Genomic DNA, 23,338 nt, shown 5'->3' on the forward strand with positions numbered 1-23,338 from the left:
AATTGTTGTACACAGTATACAAACAGTCCGGACCCTCTCTTTCTCTGTTTAACACGCTTTCCTGAACACACACAAACAAGTTTCAACGTTGTATCTTGCCTTCTCCCTTTACCTCTTGCTCTTGTTTTTAATGTCTTGCCGTTTAGTGTGTTAAAGAGCTGTGTGAGCGTTATCAGGGCTGAAAATGGGCCAGAGTCCTGTCTAAAGTGGGGCACAGTGGTTTATAAAAAGCATGCCCATTTACTCAAGTATTTCATAGGGAAAAGGTTGATTGTGCCTTTGAGATGGATCAGCTTTTTACTCTTTTTTTTTCAATCCTTGAACTGTGTGACAGGTGTCATTTTTTAGCAAAGATATGCGGTGGCTCAGATTATTATCTAAATGTATTGTTTAAAGGACCGATATGTAACAAATGTACGTTCAAAAATGCAGTTCAATTAGCAAGTTGGAGCCATAGACTCCAGCAGGCTGCAGGAATGCTGCAGGAACACAAGGCGAGGGCAAAATTGTAATTTGACAATGACAATCTGTTTATAACCCAGTCTGTAAATGTAAAGGTAAACCCATTATCCTATAAACAAACGCCCACTGCTCTGAAAATACACCCTCTGGAGTTGGAGTTGGACATTGTCTTATTGCCTGCCAGACTCCATTAACAAATTGGTCAATTCAATCATTGTCAACATCTTCTCCTTCTAAAAGATTTTTGATGATTTGTCACAGCTCATAAACTTATTCTGCAAACATTTGGCATTACTTTGAACTCCATTTAACGTAAAAATTTAAGATAGAATTGAAAGTCTTTAGATGCTGGTTTACAAAAAGTAAAGCATAAAATCAAACTTTCATGTGCAGACTTTGTACCAACTTGAAGGACTGTTTTTCAGAGTTTGCTCCAAATGCAAGCTAATATGTATTCAGGAACATTCAGAGGGACAAGTCATTGAACGCAGTGTTATATAAAGTCCTAAAAATCGAGAACTCTCTCTACCGAGCTGCTAAGCTTAACATCAAATTTTAGAGGTCCTAAGTCGAAGCCCTTTTTCTGTCTCTCTGAATCTGGATCAGCTGCTGGCATCAGGTGGGACCCTTGTCTCGAGCCTTAACTGCTGATTGGCTGAGTAAGTAGATCAGCTCATTCAGATGACAACTAATAAAGGAAATCTCCCCCCCAGGAGTCCCCTGGCACACGGCGCCTGAGACAATTGAGCTGGAAACGGATGGGACTGAACGAGAATGTGGAAGAGAAGCGACAGAGTGTTTGAGATACATGATAGATTGATGACATCAGTATATGAAATATTGAACAGCGCTGTCAAACCTTACTGGAGGTTTTCATAAGTTTGTTACAACTGGAACACTCACAATCAGTATAATGCATGGAGACCTTAGACCAAAGAGTCTGATCTTGACCCAAGTCTTGTCCGTATGTGAATGGTCAAGTAATGGGTGTAATAGGTGTGAGCACTTTCCATCTCGTCTCATCTCCATCTCGTAGTTGAATGGCCTCATCTCACCGAAGGCAACCAGGGAGGGAGAGGAGGAGAGGAGAGAGGTAGAAACTAGGGCACTGTTATCTGGCCCCTTTTTACCAACCACCAGGCACAAGGCAGAGAAAGAGAAAGAAAGAGCTGTGGACAGGAGCGCAGGAGAGACGTGAGGACATCAGAAGTGTAGTGAAGCTGGAGACAAGACTGGGGAACCTCTGGAGTCAACGTCCAACGTCAAGGAGCTGAAGACAAACAAGACAAAGGCAGCCTTGACTGTCTTTACGATCGCACGCACTCTATCTATACACAGCCACATACACACTTGCATTTCACTCACGCACGCCAACACACGTGCAAACCACTGGCACGCGCACGCACACATCCGCACACATCCACAACTTTGCACGCACGGCGAGCGGCAACATGTTTGAGGAGCAGGCGACCAAGGTCAAGATCACGTCCGTGGTGATCTTGGTGGGCATGTCGTCCATGCTGGCGGCGGTGGTGACCGACCACTGGGCCGTGCTCAGCCCCCGGGTGGAGAAACTCAACGCCACCTGCGAGGCGGCCCACTTTGGCCTCTGGAGGCTCTGCAAGAAGAGCATCTTCATCGTGGAGGAGGACCCTCAGGGCAAAGGCTGTGGCCCCATCAGCTTACCTGGAGGTATGGAGCCCCTTGATGTTACCACTGATGAATACCCTGGTGAAATAATGTTAAGTATTTAAACTTTAGCACACTTGAGTGTACTTGCAGTCAAACTAATCATCAATTTACTTAAAGTGTACTTGGTAGTTGCTTTTTGGAAGAACTATTTTTAGTAAGTATATTTTAGTTGTAATTAAATTGCAGAAAAGTCCACTTTGACGTGTATTTAATTTACCTTTATGTGCTACAATGGAACGGCTTCAAGAAGGGGTTAGTGCATTTAGAGTATAATGGCTGAGTATGACCTAATATACATGTTTGATTAATGAAATTAAAGTTTACCTTGTTTGTGCTACTTTTACAAAATACACTGAAGTATACTAAATTTACAATTTTTAATACACTTACAAGTACACTTCTTGAAATGCCTCTTCAAGTCTTACAGAGCTTGTATATTTATTTTTAGTACACTGAAGTTGAACTGAATGACATCTATGTTGAAGTACACTTTTTAAAAGTACACTTTAAATAAACTTTAGAATAGGAAGTATTCTAAAGTGTACTTTTTAATTGTAAATATGTATTTATGTATGTATTTATTGATTGATTCATTAATTTATTGTGTTTGTTGAGTTATTGAATTCATTTTCAAAATGATATTTTGACAATTCTGTTACTTTTTCATCAAGAAAATAGTAAAATGATCCACAACAAGTAAATTAAGACATGTTGGTTAAATACAGACCACATTATAGTGTTTTAGTTAAATGTACCACCAAACCAACAAGGTAGTAAGTGAGTCCACCAGCCAGCTTAGGAGCTTAGTGAGGCAAACACAACGAACTAAGAATAAAATAAAATAGAATAAAAATAAAAAAGTCACCCTAAACCCCAATTTTGCCTTCAAGGTAGCACTTTACAATAAGGGTGCAAATCATGTACTTAAATAATTCCCAACCAACGCATGACCTATAATGATCCGATGCATGAGTCAGTGTCGGATGCATCGTGACCTCCTGACACTGAGCACAACAAATGATCAGGTCAACATGACCCAATGTGATCAGTTCACACTCATCAGACAATCACCCACATTTACAGCCACTTCATACATAAATCAATTAAATTATATGTTATGTTTTATTTCTAAAGTTTTACTGCGTTTTGACCTGAGTAAAAACCTGCAGTTTGATGATTCTTGTATTTCTGTGCTTAATATAACATTTTATTTTTGTTATCATAGGGAATTTGTCGTGTGATTGTTAATAATCCTGGATGTGTCATCAGAGTGGGGAGTTTTTGTTTTGCCAAATTTAGAAAGACAGAGAGCAAAAAGTGGAAAGTAGCTTAGAACGTAAAGAAATATTTATACTGCAGTTCAGATTTATAAATCTGTGTAAACATACTACTCAAAGCTAAATCACGGAAAAAAACAGGACTTAAAAGCTAAATATGGTGGAGTGTCTGTTCGTTTTCATCTACTCACTTGTATCACAGTTAGAATTAACCCTCGACTTTGGCATATGTGGGTTTCAGCCACATGGTGTTTTTGCCACCACTTCACAGTTTTCATCTATGCTTGCACACTGAACCCTCTATTATTGTTGCTTTGATGTCTAAAAATCATTTTAAGGACAATTTCAGTGAAAGCAAAGCAGTAAGAGAGAGGGTTGGAGACTGACGCTCCATCTGCGTGTCTGTCCTTTCCTCTTGTTTCTCTCCTCTCACACACAAAAGACACATACCAGCGCATATGTCGGGATGTGCATACATATGTGCATGTACACGCACAAACACACACACACACACACGTGCGTTTGGACTGAATCTGTAACAGCTCTGTGGCCAGCTTCTCACTGAACCGTCATTATCTTCCACAGAGGAAGTCTCTGAACAGACTGCCAATTAAGCACAGTCCAACAGCTGAAGTCAAGTGTGTAATGGAGGAGAATCGCTGCTATACTTCACAGTTAACATGACAAAAACATGAAACTGTTCTGTCTGGGCTCATGGACTCTCAGTGTACGAGGAGAAATGAAATACATTTTTACCTTGTAGAGAAGCCCCTGTTTTTTTTTTTTGCATGATTTCTTATATTGCAACAGAATCTGTCATGTTGTATGCATAGCATACTTTCTGAATCTTTGTATACTAAACTGTTACATCATGAGATGCTCTTTAACTTCAACATCTCTTGCTCAGTCTGGCTCACAGTGTCACAGCAGATCTGAGGTTAATTGGCTTTGATCAAACCAGCCGCAAGGCTTGTCTAGAGTACCATTTTTGAGCAATGCTCCTAATTCAAGCAGTACTGTCTTATGCCACAGATAAACCTTGGTTTGCACATATTTTAAAGCCAGAGTAGACATTGCAGAGGCATTTTGTTATATTTGTTGAAATCCTCCTTACATCCTGACAGCTATAAAAAAAGCAATCAAATGCTTAACAACAACAACAACAACAACAACAACAACAACAAAAATAGAATCACTGCTGTGCAGCTGTATGCCTCTGCCAACCAGACAAGTTGCCAGACATTTGTGTGAAATCTTGTCATAATTAGCATACAAATTCCTGAGTTACGGGAAAAAAACATGTTATATGAGATCACAGTGACCTTGACCTTTGACCCCCGAAATCTAATCCACCAAAGTTCTTCAGATATTGCCTTCACGAGAATGGGACAGATGGACAGACAACCTGAAAACATACGTTATCCCCAGGGCAGAGTTATAAGAAGTATGGTATCTATGGCTGTTCCAAACCTGCAATAAGACCATCCAATTATTTTATTCGTATGGAATGGAAAGAAACTAACATGCTAGCTTGACAGCTGTGAGCACTATCAGTAGAAAAGCTATGTTTGTTGTATGCATTTATTATGATAATGAATATGAGGTTGTTGGATACAGTGACTTGTCCTGCAGCACTAGTAAGGCAGCAATAATGTGTTTTGTGTGGAGTGACTTTGGAAGAAGGCCTGAGAGGACAGGGTGGGATTTTTTCAACTCATTCCAATTCTAACGTCACATACCAACGTTTTGTCACCGCCCCTCGCCATCTCTTACTGATACAAGGTACCCTGCTGACTTTTTAACACATGGTTAATGCTATGAAACACTGCAGTTTGGGTAAGTTTAGGCAAAAAACACTACTTGGGTAGGTTTAGGATAAGACCATGCTTTGGGGTCAGAATCACTCATCCATACAGCCCCCCTCCTTATGTAGACTTACATCAATGGCCTGGTGCATCTCATACAGCCACGAATGCGTTTACACTGAAGTCACTTGAAAACCCCTGTGCGTTGCTTCAGCAGCTAACGGGTACTGTGCGCGACTGTATGAGTCACCAAGGGGCAGTGAGCTAGAAATGAGACCTGGCTGGATTTTTTTTGGTTGGGTAACTTTAAAATCTAACTTACTCATGCTGGTTTTTCCAACCTAATTTGTGAGCAAACTCTTAAGATCTAAAAACAAAAAAACTCGAAAGTGACAGACTGCTTAGTGCAGAATCTATGTCCAAAAAGTAAAAAGGTCATCGTCAACCTATGATTCCGTTTCCGAGGTTCTTTCCCCTCTTTGCTTAACATTGCGGTCCATAAAAGAAAGTCAAAAGCATTCTGTGTTATATTTAAAAGTCTGCTTCTCCAAAATAGTCTTGTAGCTTTAATTACAAGCTCTGTTAGAACAGAGCCAGCCCTGGGGTAAACAGTGTCTCGCTGGCCTCTGGCTGTGTGTGCGTGCCTTGCAGCCTAACAGAGAGATTTCAGTCTGACTCTATCATTGACTTAGCCTCCAGCTCCAGCACCTCAGGATCAGTACAGGCCTTAATGAAGTGTGGCTTCCCGCTCCAGCTCATGAGTTAGAGTACACCTGGGAGACTCAGGAGGGATGAAGGGGGTTGGGGGGGGGGGGGGGGGGGGGGGGGGGACAGAAGTCTGTGTGGGTGGATAGAGGCAGGGAAGCCTCTGTGGGTGGGTGGGGGCACGTTTGTGTCCAGAGAAAGGAAGGGGTGTTTTAGGAAGGGATGGTGATACTGATTCAAGATTTATACAGTATATGTAGGAACCAGAAATAGTCAGAGAGGCTGACAGACAAGAGTTGTGACAGCTGCATGTCATATAAATGTGACATCGAGGCCCTCCAGAACACCTCCTTGGTGTGAAATGGAGACAGAAATCTGTTAAGACCAGTAGTTGGAGATTTTTTTTTTTTCCACCGTGAACTAGTCAATCACTTGTGGAACATGTGAAGGAAGCAGCAGTGGCAGTCAGACTGAAACTCCAACATAATCATGATCCACTAACCTCCACAGTCTGACAGCAGCAGTAATACAGTGTCCTGTCTGTGAGTCCCAGCTGCTTCTGTGATACGCAACGGTATCGTCAGGATCAATTTCAGTGCATTTCGATGAATGACAGAAACACTGAGAGCCAATCAAAATCCACATGAATTTACAGGGTAGGCCTATACAGCTTACTAAACGCTTAATATTAGACTGTAAATTAAACATTCTTTGGCGCTGATGGGATTTCTGAAGTCCGTTTGGTCCTTTCTCTTTCCTTCCTTTGACAATCACTATGATACCATCAAATTGATGTTGACTCATTTGAAAGTATGAATAAAATTTGTCTTCAAAAGATGACGAGTGTTGGGTTCTCTCCTCTCATCTTTGAAGAATTTTGTGAACACATATCCTTCTAGTTTTCTTTTTGTTTCTCTGTGCAACATTCAACAACAGTCACTGTTTACAGAACATTATCATTCATCGTCATTATCTGTCAGACACAAACATGGTGGAGATCATGTATGTGCTTGCATGCATGTGTGCGTGATCAGTGGATCTGCATCTGTCCGCAGTTAATCTGATATACTTCTAGACCAATCAGCTTAATTTGCTTTGAATACGTTCTTTCTCTATTACTGTATGTTGGTGACAGCCATGGTTATATTTTCAGGACATCCCATTCTAGTAAACACGATATGTCAGAAACACCTTGAAGGAATTTTTTTTTTTTTAAATTTGACACAAATGTCCAGTTGGACTCAAGGATGAACCGACTTGATTTTAACAACTATAGTATGCAACCTTTCACTTTCTATATTTATTTGTTCTTTACTATGTCTTTGCACTTAGTATTCTATTTTATTACTGTATATTTTATTTTATAAATGCACATTTTATTTTATTAGTATAAATTTTATTTTATTGTCATTGTTCTGTCTTTTATTACTAATCTGACCCGACCTTATTTTTGATACTTAACGTACATTTTTCACATGATAGTACTTGTATAACACATATATATTGTGCTTGTATAACCATATAAATGTCTTGAATCCTCAGTTAGGAACAAAGTATGTGGGGTTCATGTTAATGTGAGTGTAATTTGTAGATCTCAACTGGTTGTATCTGGCAGTTGTGGTGGCATTAGTTGCCTGGCAGGGATCTGCACTCTATTGAGTTGTTACTGGTACAGTTATCTTTGTTGGTGTGGATGGCCCTTTATAGTCTGCTGTCACCTGCCAGAGTGTGTGGCAAGAAATATCAGCTGTTGGCTACATTCCCACATCAACAGTGGTGTTGCAATATTTGGTTGATGAGGAAAAATGAGTCATTCTCTTATGTTACTTGAAAAGGTCCAGTGATTTGGCGTGTGGCTGCGCAGCTCTGCCATTTGCTCCCACGCCAAGCTCAGTAGTTTAGTTACACAAGCCCATCTCTCCCCATTTGTGTCCCCGGTGTTGTCAGAAATGGATCTGTGGGTGTGTTGGTGTGTCCCTCATCCTCTGTGCTGCTTTTCACACCATGTAATATGAGGATGACATTGGGTGAGATGCAGTTTTCACGTTCAGAGAGTTGAGTTTCAGTGACCGTCCTGACCAAGCTGATGGTCCTCCTCCAGTGGTCAAAAAAAGACATCTCCAGGTTTCTTCTCAACTTGCACCCATTGTTGTACTTTTTTACTGTATTAACTACTTCATATATTACTTCTTGATGATAAGGTCTGCATCATGGAGTAATTTTGACTTTTTTAAGTTTCATCTTACAACGCCATTGGGCACTTCTGGACAAATATTTAGATTATTTTGACTGAATTAGCAACAAGTCAGTGGTGCAAAAAGACATATTATTAGTTTGTCATACACTCTGAAAAGTACTTCAGGAGCACATATACCATGTGGTTGCGAGAAAGATATTCTAATTCATTGATTACTGAAATCTTTTAAGGTGCAAACATTATTTTGATGAGTTGTGTTGACATAATAATACTGGTAACTACATCAACTGTGTTATTTAGACTCAAAAAAATCTAATTGGAGCAACTTAATGTTTTAATGTTAATGCTCAACTGTAAACCGAGCAACTTGAGTTCAAAATGATGTTAAATAAAATAAAACTTTAAATTTCCTTTTTAAACAAGTGGAAAAACTACTTGGGACAACTTAATTTTTTTTTATGAGTAATCAATTTAAAAACTTGTTACTACCAATTATGAGTTTTTTGGTTGAACTTTTTCATTGAACTATTTCATTGTAAGTTGTAATAATTCAGAAAGATTGATGCAAACTGTTGCATTAATGTTTTTTGGTTGAGCCAAAACATTAGACTGTATGATGAATAAGATCGTGAGATTCTGGAGTCAAAGATGACTTTAGTTTAGTTTTTGATGGATCCACAAAATGAACCGGCTACTGAGTTTGGAGCCTAATGGATTGTCTGACTGGTTGATCAACATCACACCAGCGTTGCTTTATTTGCTTCTGAATTTACGGTGCCTTGTAGTGTTTACACAGTGGTATCAAAAATCCCTGAGTTGCCAGAGTGCACTATAACAGATTACATCCTTGATGAACAGTATACCCGAGCAAGCAGCGGTGATTGGACTTAATAACACACATTTGCATTTTGCCAAACAGAGGGGGAGTTGGTCGTCAAGAGGCACGTACACAAACACTTTTTCATATAGGCACAATTACACTGTTTTTGTGAAGGGGTTGCATAACAACGGCAGCAAAGCGGTGAACCCAAATGACTTTTGAAATTAGCTTCCCACAAATGACGCATGACAGCTTGAGTGCTGTAAAAATCAAGCAAACCCTTTATGGATCACACCGTGCTGCTCGGCTGGGAAATAAAGAGCATAAATGGTGCATTTGTGTGCACGCGTGTATGTGTTCCTACAAGTATGTGCGCGCAGAAGCCAGGGAGAGGAATTTATTATCAGAGACGTCAGAGCCTCTAAGTGGTCAACCATTTCGCCTTTTCCAGTGGAAAAGATATTTCCACCAGAGCACTTACTCCATCAAATTTGGTGCCCCCAATTCCTACCCTCAAAAGCACCAATGTCACCTTGAACCACCATTTTCACTTTGTAGACACCCAGTCATTTTCCTCTCAAGTCTGGTTCCTGTTTCGGGTGCAGAGCCCAAACCATTGAGGTGCGGCATCGATTTGGCATTCAGAAAAATCAAGTGTAAGGGTCAGAATTTAAATAAATCACTCCGCTTTCCGTGAATTTAAAAGAAAATACATATTCAGAGACATGTATGGCCATCATTTGCAGAATGAGACGCTAGGATGCTGTTTGTGGCGAGTATGATGATGACAGTCCAACTTAGATGTTTTGAATTTAGTGATAAAGGTCAGGCCACACACACAAACACACATGCATGCACATACAGGAAGAGGCTGTGAGGACTCTCCTGCGCTGCTGTGTCCCAGTTATCAGAGCTCCTGGTGGAATAGCCATTCAAATACCACCACCGCCACCCATCCTATTCACATTGACCCAGAATTAGTCGGTCATTCTGCAGGGCTGGAAAAAGGACAGCCCTCCCATTACCTAAAAAAACATCTTCTGCAGCACCTCTAGACCACCTGCGCAGCTGTCATTATAGGTAAAAACATGGAAATACCACAATAATTCAGTTGGTTTTGCAACAGTTTGATGTAACTTTTCAGGTGGAAGAAGAGAAATGAGCGTATAAAACGAGTGTTAAAGGAAAGCCCCAAGAATACTAAACTAAAAGAAGAACTTGGAGTGGAAGTGAGAGACAAGTATAATGACAGGTGGGAAAGGCGAGGATGGAGAGGAAGGAAAGAGTAAAGAAGAAGCTACATATCAAAGAGAGGAGGTGACAGCAGAGTTAAATGGAAAGAGGTGAAACTAAAATGACAGGCGATACCTCGTTCTAATCACTGTCCCCCCTGGAACTAAATCTCCCCATTAGCCAGACTGCAAGGTCAATTATACGCACCCAGATGTTCTCTTCCTCAGTGAAAGTACACCTTCTAAAGGACAAGCCAGATTTGTTTTTACCCCTCGTTAAGTATATTAAATTTTAGTATACTTGTGTGTACTCGCAGTCAGACCAATCATCAATACACATTAAGTGTTTTAATTATTAGTTAACTTGAAGTTTGCTATTTTGGAACAACATTTTTTGTACTAAGTGTATTTTAGTTGTAAATAATTGTAGAAAAGCACAATTTTAAGTGTATTTTTATGTGCTAAAGTGGAACAACTTTGAGTACACTGAATGCACTTACAGTGTAGTATATCGTATATACTAAGGACATGTATATGTACTGTATGTATGTATGTACTAATGTACATGCACGATTATTAAATTGATTATTGATTATTGAAATTAAACCTTTTTGTGCTACTTTTGTGCACTGAAGTACAGATTTAAATAAACATTTATCGAAATGCACTTTTTGAAAGCATATTTAAATAGACTTCTAATGAAGTAAATTAAAGTACACTTTACTGGACATACTGTTTATAGGGTATACTGAATTCATATTGTAATTCCACCTGGTCTGATTAACAACAGAGTAACAGTAAACAGCAAAATGTATAAGAAGACAGATTTTATCATACTGAAGCTGTGACAAAAAGTATCAAAGTGGTTAAATCAGTGAGCAAAGGTGCTTGTATGTGAGAGTTTATCGTAATTATAGCACGTCAGTCCTGCTCTTTATGTAGTTTGAAGAAGTTTCCACTTCAGTAAGCGTTATGTTTGGTTATTCTCATCGGTTATTCTGCGTAGAAAAGGCTCTGGCAGTGGGCTTGTTGCATCCAATTAATCACCATAGCAACAGCAGCCCAGGCAGGCTCCAGAAAGCCCCTGTGTCACACAGCAGATAGCCTCAGTTGATCTCCGTGAAAGGACCTTATCCATATAAACCTTAACCTGTTGTGTGCATCAGTAATGTGCGGTGATATCTTCGCCTAGGTAGGCTGCAGCCCGAGTTCATATCATGCATGAACTGACAAAATATATTTTAAATGAGTTAGGCTATAAATCAACATCTGTGCCTACCACAGGTGATAGTTTCCCATCAGTGACAACAGCTCTTTTTTCCTGCTATGACAATATTGAAAATCTTTTTTAAGTAAGAAATATCCATGCTGACTATTGCTGCTAAGCTGTCAGTACTGAAAACTGTTAGCAACTAGCCAGTAAAGGGTGTGGTCCACCTCTATGTGTGCAGTTACAGTCAAACTGTTATCAGGTGCCTGTGTTGCAAACTAAATACTTACCCCTGACATGCCATTTATTTCGAATAAATACTCTCCAACTGAAATTGGTACAGAAAATAACTTTAAATGAGGTCAGCAAATCAGTCTGCATTGATCTTTTTAGCAAAAGTAGCTCATGTTCTATCCTTGATGTATACTGAAGTGTGAAAACTGTTGTGTAATATTCATTTATAAACAGTGTGACTATGTATGAACTGAGATACATTGCAGTTATTACTAAAATAGTGACGGTCCAATGTAATCATCACCAAATCATTTTCTTCATCATTATTATTGTAACCACCTGATGTAGAATCATACTCCATCTGTCTTTGGGTGCTAATGAGTGTTCATGTTGTGACGCTCTGAACCATCCAGAAATTTCCTGAGGTAAAGCTTTCCATTTGCTGAGCTGTCATTATCACATTTAACTGTGACTGGCACAGAATAATCACCACACCCGCTGACAGATATTCACCTTCACTCGGCTCCTTTGCACATTGTGCTGCTGCACATACGTAAACCAAAATAGGACTGAATACCAGATATTAAACTGAGCGAGCAATGTGTGCTCTTGCAGCCTGAAAAGGGCCTATTCAGTCACATACAAAACTTACAGATCAGTGTATGAAAATTATTCATAATAAAGGTTTAGGGGCATGCAGATTACTTGGGCTCACACTGCAAGCAAAGCATGTGGCCCGGAGTGAGAAGGAGTGGATGTCATGTGACATGACATGGAGCAGCTGTAGACTGTTGGGCTGAGGGATGGTGACTATACAAGCTTTGGCCTTAGTGCAGACAGAGTCAAAGATCTGCCTCAAGATTCAACAACGTAGTTTTTTTCAACTATAACAGTTATCCTGATGAGATTTACAAATGATAAATAATGAAAATTTAAAAATAAATGAGTAAAATTCTTAAAATATGAAGAAATGATCAATACATACAGCTATCATATAATCTCAACATTTCTTTTTTCGCTTTGATGAGACACTGCTTACCCTGACAGTACACAATAGGTGCCAGCCATCATGCTGCTCGCCGTTTGATGAGAGATTTATTCAGTGGGTGTGAAATTTTACCTACTGCTGCTACAAGAGAATTATGTCTCGAAGCTGCACCTCACCCCTGTTTTAGAGATTTTAAAGAGAACCTCAGCTAATTGTTTCGCTGTTCGGCCCACAACTTTACAGCTTTGGTTCACTCTCACCACAGTTATAGTGTCCATTTCATCTGCAGCAGGCAGCTATTTTCAGCTTAAAGCTCTAAAAACATATTACACACTACCTGCTCAGAATTAAACAACAGACACAATTAATGAGTAGCTGTGTATGTATTAGGGAATTTACCAGTTAAAGAGACAGACATTCTCTTTAGGATTTGGTAGATACCAAAAACAGAGCAAAAAGAGAGTGACTTGTAAATAAGCAACTCTTACAAGTTTGGCTAATTGCTGAACATTATTTACTAAAAGCTGACGATATAATGCATAGTATTTAGTTTGATTTATAAGAATGATTATCACTTTCTGTTTACATTTTCAATGCAAAAGCCAGGCGTTCAAAATCAGAAGCAGGGAAACGTCTATGTCTAAGGCTAAGCTCTAAGGCTTCTCCCTATTTCATGGATTTTATTCTACCATTGTTTCTGTGGCCTAACACACTGTAGCCTATGGGGTTTTAATAATAGCTCCCCCTATTGTTCATTACACTTAATACAAGCGTCCATTGATAGTTAAAGTAAAAATGAATGGCACAAGAGGCTTTAATAACAAAGGGATTTAATACCAGTTAAGAGAAAAATATTTCAATACATCCTCCTCATCTCATATAGCGATGCAAGGGTTTACATTAAAGTTACCTGAAACGTCTGTTGCGTCTCTTTCAGGCACTATTGGTTACCGTATCCATCAATATGAGTCATAGAAAGACAGTGACAAAATGTCAATATTTGACGAGTTGGCTGGCTTTCCATATTAACTTACAGGTGAATTTGCCACCATCATTACTGTAAACTACATGTGCCGTTCCAGAACAGAGCTTGACATGCATAGCAACAGTAACTAAGTGGGGGTGGGGCTTGAATGGTCAATTACTAAACCTGAGGAAATCAGTCACTATCTCGATTCTCATCTTCTTTCAATGCTCTCTACATTACCCTCACTAAATTATCAGGATCAAGCAGATAATCAGCGGCTCCGTGCTTTGAAGCTTCCTTTGAGGTGCTTGTTTGTGTGGTGGGCAGTTAATAGTCTTCAACGAGACTGGAGTGAATCTTATAGCTACACCCAAACACATATTAGCTTAGATTAGCTTAGCCCCAGAGGTAAAGACAACTAATGAGAGAAGACTAATGAAAATAATATATTTACAGATCCAAGCTCCACTGTGACCCCGCCTCCGGTTCTCTCTACCACCAGCCTGTCCATCTCCTCACGCTCACATACACACACACAAACGCACACACTTCCACACTTGCATACTATAACACCCATACACATACACACACATATGCATGCACGCTCTCCTCTTGATATGCCTTTACGTGGGTAAATAGATGGGACTAGGCAAGACCTGCGGCAGCCTGTTGCTAGGTTACCTCTTTAGTGATTCTTTCTCATCCTGGATAACAAACAGCTCCTCTGTTGCCTGGTGCACACATACACACACATAGCATGTGAACACAGACACACACACACGCACAGACACCAGCACACAAACATTGTCCATTTCAGTGTGGACAAAGAGAGCACCTGTCTGCTTTATGGGTTTAATCTCAGCGAGAAAGCACGGTGAGTGGAGGAAAGAGGGGCTACTCACTTGGCCTTTATGTCCTCTCCACCCCTCCCTCTCAGCCCAGCTGCCCTTAGAGACAGCAGATAGATAGATGGATGTGTGGGCAATGACTTCACCCAGGTTTTTTTTTTTTTTACATGAGGCTATCTTGAAGATTGCGGTCAAAGGACCAGAGTTTGGGCAATCAAAGTGCAGACATGTATCATTCCTGTGTGGAAATAGGTGTGAAGTGATTTCTGCAAAGTAAACACAGAGAACAGTGAGTTTAAGACCTTTTATTTTAGGATGACATCAAATCACAGCGCACTGCTGTGGTTTGGGAGAAATGTCAAACATACATCTGATCAAACAGCCAAATAGTACAGACATTGCATAAACTGCAACAGAAACTCTTTTAACTGTTCTACCATCATAAATATGTAATTTATAACAAATCAAAAATCCAGTAGGGGGAAAGTATTGAAAAATACTGAAACTAGTGATGCCACAATTGCCCATTGCCACCCATATTAATAAAAAATGATCTGTGCATGTCTTCTCGTCTGTCCACACAAAGGGTTCAGTGCTATTGAAAATCAACCAGAAACATGTGTTTTAGATGAGACAGTACAGTGAATGAGCAAAAGGAAATTCTTAACTCTTTGGTGCATATGTGTGCCAAAGGAACTGAGTGGGTTTGTTTCCTTTGAATATCTTTGTAATGAAAACAAGTTTTTTTTTTTTTTAATTTATGGACTAGTACAGATTACAGAAGAGGAATGTACAGTTTCTAGAGATGTAAGACATAAGATTTATAAACATCTGCCTGGTTGAATAACACCACTTATCCTAAAAATTCCCTTAAATATTCATCTAAGGATGCCTTAGAAAAAATTAGTTACATAAAATCAACATAAGGATTTCCTGAGCTTCTCTAGGCTACTTAAATACACCCTTATGCGTTGCTAGGTTCTTGGTGATCATTTCCCTCTGAGGATTTTAAGGGATCCATAACATAAAACTCTAAAAGTTGCATAATTTGTGGAACATGATACAAAAAAAATGAGAGATACCAAGACATTTTTTGGGACAGGGAAAACCTGCTGCACAGTATGACCTAACAACTTGTTAGAGAGTATAAATCTGACATTAGGACTAACAAGTTAGCCAAATGTTAACATAACTCTGTCTCATACAGCCTGTTTACATTGGCTATATCGTTTCATTGACCAGTTTTTCTTGACTGTTGATGTCTGGCAGAATCTCCTATCTTGCAGTCACAGTAATATGTTCATCATTCTTCATTACTTCATCTACGGTTCATTTCACAGAGGATTTCTCTCATTGATCTTGTCAGTTAACTTCCTTCTTGCAACATCATCTGCTTGTGTGCATTTGTTATGGCTTTGTTAAATTTATATGTTTTATATGCTTGTGCTTTCTATGTTCTCCAAAAGAAAAAAAAACTCTTCACTGTCCATTTTGGAGAAGCTAACCAACACAGGCTAAATAAGTACCTTGTACCTTGTAAGTACCTCTACAAGGTATAATAATCAAATATCTAAGATACAAAATTATAAAGTATAATGATCAAATAACTGTGACACTAAATGAATGCAGTTCATAGCATTAATTTACAGTATGTGTATTTGTTAGCTACATTTAGAGATTTAACATTTACATCATTTGGTAGTGCAGACACAGTTTACAGATACAACCTGAGCCGCCTGCTGTCTCCCCTGCCGTGAATCACTCTCTCACCCCCTCTTCTTACTCTTCCTGTTTTCTTCTGCAGCAAAAAACTGTTCTTACTTCAAACACTTTACCTCGGGGGAAGAAGCTGAGGTTTTTGAAGTGAAGACCCAGAAAGGTGGGTGCGTCCTCACTGCCACCCCGACTTCATGTTACAACAGAACCTGTTTTTTTCAGACCCAACTGTTTGTCTGCCATGAGGAAGATGTACAATATATATATTCAGACATCACATACCTATAACATGTCAAGAAATACCTGTATGACACCTGTAAGACCCCTACAGCACATAAACACTATACATCCTTTACTTACACAATGAGAGCAAGCCTAGTATACTTTTTTCTTAATATTCAAGAAAAGGCTGGGACACAAATTCAGTAACAAGCACACTGTCCCTCATATCAGATAAGAAAGAAATCTGCTCCAATATCCTCTGATTTCCATCTTCTCATCTTCTCCTGCTTTAGCAAGACTGCAATTTTCAAAATAAACATATTTCCAGGAAACAGCTCCTTTGTTAGCGAGTTCACCCTTTCAGCTTCTGACCAGACACAGAGGTAAACACACAGTTAGATACTGCAAGCAGACAATTACAGATCATTGTCGGAGTTTTAGATAAACTGCAGTAGAAGTACAGTGCATAGGTATGTCTTGGTGAAATTGGCAAAGGCACGTATTAAAAATTATATGACACATGCACAGGCACACATCACACACACCTAGTTCAGATGGTGTGCACACACATGTAAACAAGACTACTAGTGTTGGGGTTTTGGGAGACTTGGATTATGCCATAAAAGGAGTATGAAGGCATTTTATGTTTTTACCATTTGAAAACTGATGTTCAATCAGCATGAGGGTGAGTAGGTGATGACTGAATTTTCATTTTTGGGTGAACTATCCCTTTAAGTAAAAGATCTAAGAATTTCTTCCACTGCTGACCTTCTGACCAGCATAAAGCACTACATAGAATAAAATACTAGAACATAACACACAGTGCAAAAGTGAACAGGGTAGAGTAAAAACATTCACACTCACACAGATCAACAGCCCTCAGACAGACACAGAATGAAGTCGACCTGCGGTGGGTGTATGGTTATTTTACACCTGGTGTTAGTCCATAGTCAGGATGCTGAGATGGAATAGGATGCTCCGAGGATCATTTCTATCACAGTTGGAGCGTTAGATACAGGGAAAGACTAGATTATCTGACAAACAGACAGCAGGGGAGGCAGGGAGGAAGAGAGGGAGATGTTCGAATCATCTTACAGCATCTTATCTGTCATGCAAACAGCGTTATTGCCAGCTAGGATAAATGAGTGTTGTTTTTAAAGTGAGGCTAATTTAAAGGCTAATTATCTGTGTCATAACTCGCCTGAGTGCAATATTGAAACAATTATTATGTAAATGATATTGCAACCTCCTCTTCTGTTCCTACCCACTCTCTCTTTCTTTTTAATCACTACCACTTTGCCAACTCTCCTCCTTCCATCACGTTCTCTCTCCCTCTTTGTCTCCTTTTGTCTCTTTCATATCCTATCTCATTTCTTTCCTCTTGTTTTTTTTAATCTCTCCTCTCTCCTCAGAGTACAATATCTCAGCAGCAGCCATTGCCATCTTCAGTTTATTCTTCATGATCCTGGGCACCCTCTGTGTCATCTTCTCTTTCGGGAAGGGGCGGGACTACCTGCTTCGGCCTGCTGGGATGTTCTTCGCCTTTGCAGGTCAGATATGGCAGATAATCACAGACCAGGCTTTGTACTGGTGTTACTCTTGTCGCTGCGTTACAGCCCAGCTTAAAATGAGGTGTGTGTCAGTGTCATCATCACACACGACTTTCTTTTTGTGATGAATGTTACTTATGTAGCTAATTTAACAGAGATGGCAAAGCTGATTTTTCACTAGTGTTTTTTGGAGGTGGCAAATGCTGAATGGGGCTCTGTTGGGTGACAACTCAATATCTCAAAATATTAGATTAACTTTAACAGGAGCAAACTCCTGTCTGTCATCACATTTACAGGTTAAAGGTCAAATAAAATACGGAAGCCCATTTCCACCAAAGAACAAAGATCTTCTAAGTCATGAGAAACTCTCTCAAAATAATGACTTACTTATCTTGAAATAATGACATAGTTTCTTGAAATAAAGACTCATACGGTGACCTTGATAAAGCCACACTGAAGCGTCTGTTTATGTCGGCTCCATATTGCCCGTACACTTGAAAGCATTTCTGTGCAGTTTGCAGATTTCCTTCAATATGTGTGAATATTCTTGATCTATTTTTTCATCAGTACAATGAATATGATTGTGGCATCAACACAACAGTGTGTATGTGGGTGTTGATGAGCAAAAGAGAGAAAAGAAAAAAGAGAGGGCAGATGGCTGCTCTCAAAGCTGACAGGTCCTGACGATCAGTTTAGCATTAACATTCAGCAGATAAGTTGTCTAGTGGCAGTAAATGTACAGTTTGCACACAAATAAACACTGCAGAAAAGTTAAAGTAGTCCTCTCGTGTTGCTTCTCAGCTGCTGGGCAGTGAAGCGAGTGTTAAATTAAAAACCAGAGCAAAGTGGGCTGCTCTCTGGCTCAGCAGCACACTCTGCCTCCAGGTTTCAAAACACAAATAAAATATGTTTTCAGTGCCTTTTTACTGGGCACCAGCCTTACTATTACACATGTATTGTTGAAAAAATAAAATTGAAGTCTAAAGAAAGACTTCAAGAAGCATTTACGCATGTCAGAGGCAGCTGAGACACGAGACGCACAGAGCTGATGCAGGCAGCTGCATGGATTAAAATGAGAACATCTCTGTTACTTGCGAGTGAAAATCGTGTTTGATTTTCTTGGGGCCGAGATAAGGGGTAAATCATTATTTTGAGAAAGTTTCTCTCTTCACATTGGCAGAGCTGGGCTTCCATATAAAACTGCAGTGCGAATGTGAAACATGTTTTTTTTTCCAGCAACCTGCTTTTTCTGTTTTGGCACGCAGGCCTTTGCATCATCATTTCTGTTGAGGTAATGCGCCAGTCTGTCAAACGTATGATCGACAGCGATGAGACCATCTGGATTGAATACCACTACTCCTGGTCCTTTACCTGCGCCTGTGCCTCCTTCACACTGCTGATCCTCAGTGGAGTCGCCCTGCTCCTCATCTCCATGCCCCACATGCCACGTAACCCCTGGGAGACCTGCATGGACGCTGAGCCCGACACCTTAGATTAGCCACAGGTGACGCAACAGACATGTCTTAAAGCTTGGTTAACATGACAAGAAATTATAAGTGGTTTTGCATCTTTTAGCCCTTTAACTACCTATCCTGTCCCACATATTTATCATTACTGCAAGCTATTTTCCAAAGCATTAAACAGTTTTTAGCCTGACTTCCCTCCTTCCATGTCCACTGATTTCAGTTCATGTTAGTAAAATATTAAAGTCAAATTTGAGTAACTTAGATAACCAGCCACAGCAAACATAATGGTCCCACACTCCTTAGTTAGAATCACACCTATATTGTTATTGTGTAATGGGTTTGATTTTCTCATAAGGGGTTTTCCACGAGCACTTGAACACTACAACACATCAAGTGCGCCCTGCATGTAACTGCATCACCAAATGACCAGAAAAAAAGAAAAGACAACAAAAATGTCCACTGTGATGGATCACGTTTGAAGCAAATTTTTGAAAACTTTTCATACTTTACTAAAATTAACTGGAACCAGTGAATGCCTGGAAGTCAAGACAGGATCAATCTATAGATGTATGGTATACTTTGGAAAATATTTTGTGTAACCACAGTAAATGAGGGCAAACTTGCACATATGCCTGAATCATGGACAAAGTATTACGGTGCAACAAATGCATGTTGAACTATTACCTTTGAACAGGGTTGATAATGGATAATCTCACATCTGAACTGTCCCAGTACAGTTAATCTTAGTATATCTGCCACTCTAATGAAAGTAAAATTACTTTTTAGAAGCTGTTTTATGGGGTACTGACTACAGTAGACTACAGTATGATACCAACAGGCAAGACATTATCAAACCTTTAGATTTAGACGAGACAGGAAAACAAAAGATCAGACAAGATTTAAAAAAAAGAAAAAAGACTGTCCTAAAACTGTAACGTACTGCACCAAACCAGATAAATACCACGAGCAATTGCACTGTAATGCTTTGTTTAAAGTGAAGCAGTGAATCATTATAATGGGGTACTGTCACAGCAGTCTTCTCTTTTCTTCAAGGACCTTCTACAATCAATTTGTGCCATTGATTGTCTAGAGAGAGGCCACTTGCCTGATACTCCCTTGTCGACATCTTTCATTTATTTCAGGTCAATGTTCAAGACCCCAGGTCACGTAAATCCAAGAATTCTGATCCATAATGTCCATAGTATTTGCTGGGCCTCAGGATTATATGTTAGCAAAGGCAATTTGCTTTTAGCGGGCATTTAAAAATAGAACTATAGAGAGAATTTAGAGAAGAACTGACTGTTTGCTAAATCCCTGTCTGTCAAGAAAAAGATTTCTCTGTTTAGGTGGCGTATAGGGTAGGGTGATATTATCCTTAAGTGTAATGTGCGCACATATATGTGCTTATACATGCCCCGCAGCTGTTTTCATCAGGACAGGGGACAACTGTTTCAGTGCACACACCTTTCAGCACCATGGATGCAGCATTTTCATTGCCAGATACTTTATGAAGTAAGGAGTAAACCTCCTGGAGCTCTTTACAGATATTTGTTTGGACTCTGGACACCGAGCTTGAAAACAGCGGTCCTAGACAAAGTGTGTATTAGCAGTGTTGTGCAGGTTCACACTTCATAAGAGCAGGCTGAAAGTTCGGTTCACAGAGATTAAAATGAAATTTCATTATGGTATGATCCTATACTAAAAAGGATGGGTGACACCTCCATTTTCTCTGTATTACTAACCAGCTTCACACTGCACTTCAAGAGTATTACTATTTCTTTATGTTCATGTCTCCTGCATTATGTTAGATTCTACATTAGCTTAATTTGCCAGCCAATTACAGATGCTAAAATCAGTGGAAGTTTTTCTTTGTCTTGGAAACCAAGAAGCGAACCATTGTTGCGACAGTGACTTTGCATTTCAGGTAAATCTGGTAAATCTGAATGTTTTCATTGTAAAGTATTTGCTGTGTGAAAATGGAGAGCTTGACAGACGCATCAACAACAACTAAAGGTGGACTTAGCAAATGGTCAAATGAAGTTTTGCCTCATAGTGTGAGTTATGAAGCACACCTTCACAGAAAATACATTTTAAACATCCAGAGAATTTAGGCTAGAAAAAAATAGATGTTTGTCGCACTTTCATTAGAAATATTTTCAGTTTGTAATGCTTTATTAAATTACTTTTCTTTTGGGGCTAAAGTATTAGGATAAGTATGACACAGATTACTTTTCATGTAAGTATTGGCTATGATTGTAAATGGTATCTTTAAGCTTAAAGATTTTTTCTTTTCTGTAGACAACTATATTGTTGCTTTCAGATGAAAACCTCATTCAGGTGGACAGACTTTCTTTTAAGTGGCTTATTTTCATGTTCAAAATATAGATGACCTTTTTAATTCTAGCACAGTCAATAAAGACACAAAAACTGGGTTTTACCTGACAGCAGTCATTTTTATCTGGCTCTTTTTCCTGTAGAGTTGACACAAGGGTCGTATATTGTTAGAAAAACAGCCATCTACGTCTAACATGTTATTTTTCAGTGAGTCACCCTGGCCCCGAAGTCATTCAGCTGGTGCAGGTGCAGCGAAATTAAAGTTCCATAAATGACGCTGTTTCACAGGGGAACACAAGAAGAAATGATTACATTTAGCTCGGAGGTCCTTCTGAGAGAACATTTCCATTTTTCTTACTGCAATCACAGAAGTTACTTGGTCATTGTACAGGATTGTATTTTAGAAAGTTTCAATACATATATGTTTTGTTTTGTTTTTCATTTTACTGACAATTTTATATATATCTGCAATGATTACATGCATCTTGCCATCCTATTCAGCTGGACAGGAACCAGCTGCAACCTGTAATTTAAATTTACAGCTGAAAAATAAAAGATCTGTAATATATATACATGTCCATGTACAACAAAGGAGGAGGAGTTTCATATACAAACTGCCCGCATTTTTGTGAAAAAGACCTGGTATTTCTTGTAACAATATACCTGATCTGTTTTTTTTATTTTAGAAATATAAATGCTCAAGTATAAGTAAATGTCCATGATTGTCTTTTTTTCAAGGGAACTATAATAAAAAAAATATCGCTAAAAAGGTCAGTAATGCTGTTTGATGTTGGTATGACTTCTTGTGCACAGTGCAAAGCAATATTTCATTTTGGTATGGCATCTGTTTTTTGTTTGTTTATTTTTGGTACAGGTATTTATACTTATCATGAAACATAAGACATCAGTCTTCTACCATTTTATACTGGTCAGGGACAGATTTTATCATTTTGGGGCCTAAGGCAAACAGAGGTATGGGGCCCTAAACATCCACTTTTCTCTCCCTTTTCAATAATCTGAATAAATAATAAATAAATGAATAAATAATAAGTCATAAAAATAAAATGGAGTGCAGTGGACGAGTTGAGGAGTCTCACTGGTACATCAGTGGATTCTTCTGTATCTCTTGCCAGACGGCAAGTGGGTGGATATTGTCCTTAAGTACCCTCCCACTTTTTTTTTTTACCACCTCTGGGGTAGCTTCACTTAATTTTTCAGCAGTCTGCACACTGAGCTGTTTGTTTACACGAGTTGGCTACTGTCCTCCTAAATCATTTCCAAAAATGCACAGTAAGATCATTCAGTAGTCAAAGTTAGCGGTGAGGTCCTTTAAGCATTCTGATGCCATTTTAGCATCTGGATTTTTAGATAGACGTAATTAATAAGAGAAAAGTAAAAAACAAACTTTCTTAACCATACGTTTGTGTGGCGTTTTATCTGGCCCTTGGCAGCTGGGGCCCTAAGGCAATCGCTGACCTTTATCTAATGGTAGTCTCCCCTGACACTGATGCATAATCATGTTAGTTTCCCTCTGCTTCTACTACTGTGTAATCCTATGAACACATAAAATAAAGCAGGGTTAGAGCCTTATTATGTTTTTTTATCTTTACATA

At 39.2% G+C, this 23,338-nt stretch overlaps 1 protein-coding gene across 1 annotated transcript; it reads left to right on the top strand.

The window, feature by feature from the left end:
- The first annotated feature begins 1,878 nt into the window (after positions 1-1,878).
- On the top strand, positions 1,879-19,655 carry cacng1b (calcium channel, voltage-dependent, gamma subunit 1b). The gene is made up of 4 exons (XM_084744460.1): positions 1,879-2,154; positions 16,242-16,316; positions 17,788-17,925; positions 19,191-19,655. The coding sequence occupies exons 1-4, from the start codon at positions 1,914-1,916 to the stop codon at positions 19,421-19,423; spliced, it is 687 nt and encodes a 228-aa protein (XP_084600586.1). The 5' UTR covers positions 1,879-1,913; the 3' UTR covers positions 19,424-19,655.
- Positions 19,656-23,338: the final 3,683 nt, after the last annotated feature.

Source organism: Lutjanus erythropterus, chromosome 19 (genome assembly GCF_056507025.1).
Source record: "Lutjanus erythropterus isolate fLutEry1 chromosome 19, fLutEry1.hap2, whole genome shotgun sequence".
NCBI lineage: Eukaryota > Metazoa > Chordata > Actinopteri > Lutjaniformes > Lutjanidae > Lutjanus > Lutjanus erythropterus.

What these genes read in the sequence shown, in the direction of transcription:
- cacng1b (XM_084744460.1), top strand. Translation starts at nt 1,914, where the DNA reads ATGTTTGAGGAGCAGGCGACCAAGGTCAAGATCACGTCCGTGGTGATC. An exon ending in TGAAGTGAAGACCCAGAAAG is followed by an intron (nt 16,317 to 17,787) that starts GTGGGTGCGTCC and finishes CTCTCTCCTCAG; the next exon opens with AGTACAATATCTCAGCAGCA. An exon ending in GATGTTCTTCGCCTTTGCAG is followed by an intron (nt 17,926 to 19,190) that starts GTCAGATATGGC and finishes TTTGGCACGCAG; the next exon opens with GCCTTTGCATCATCATTTCT.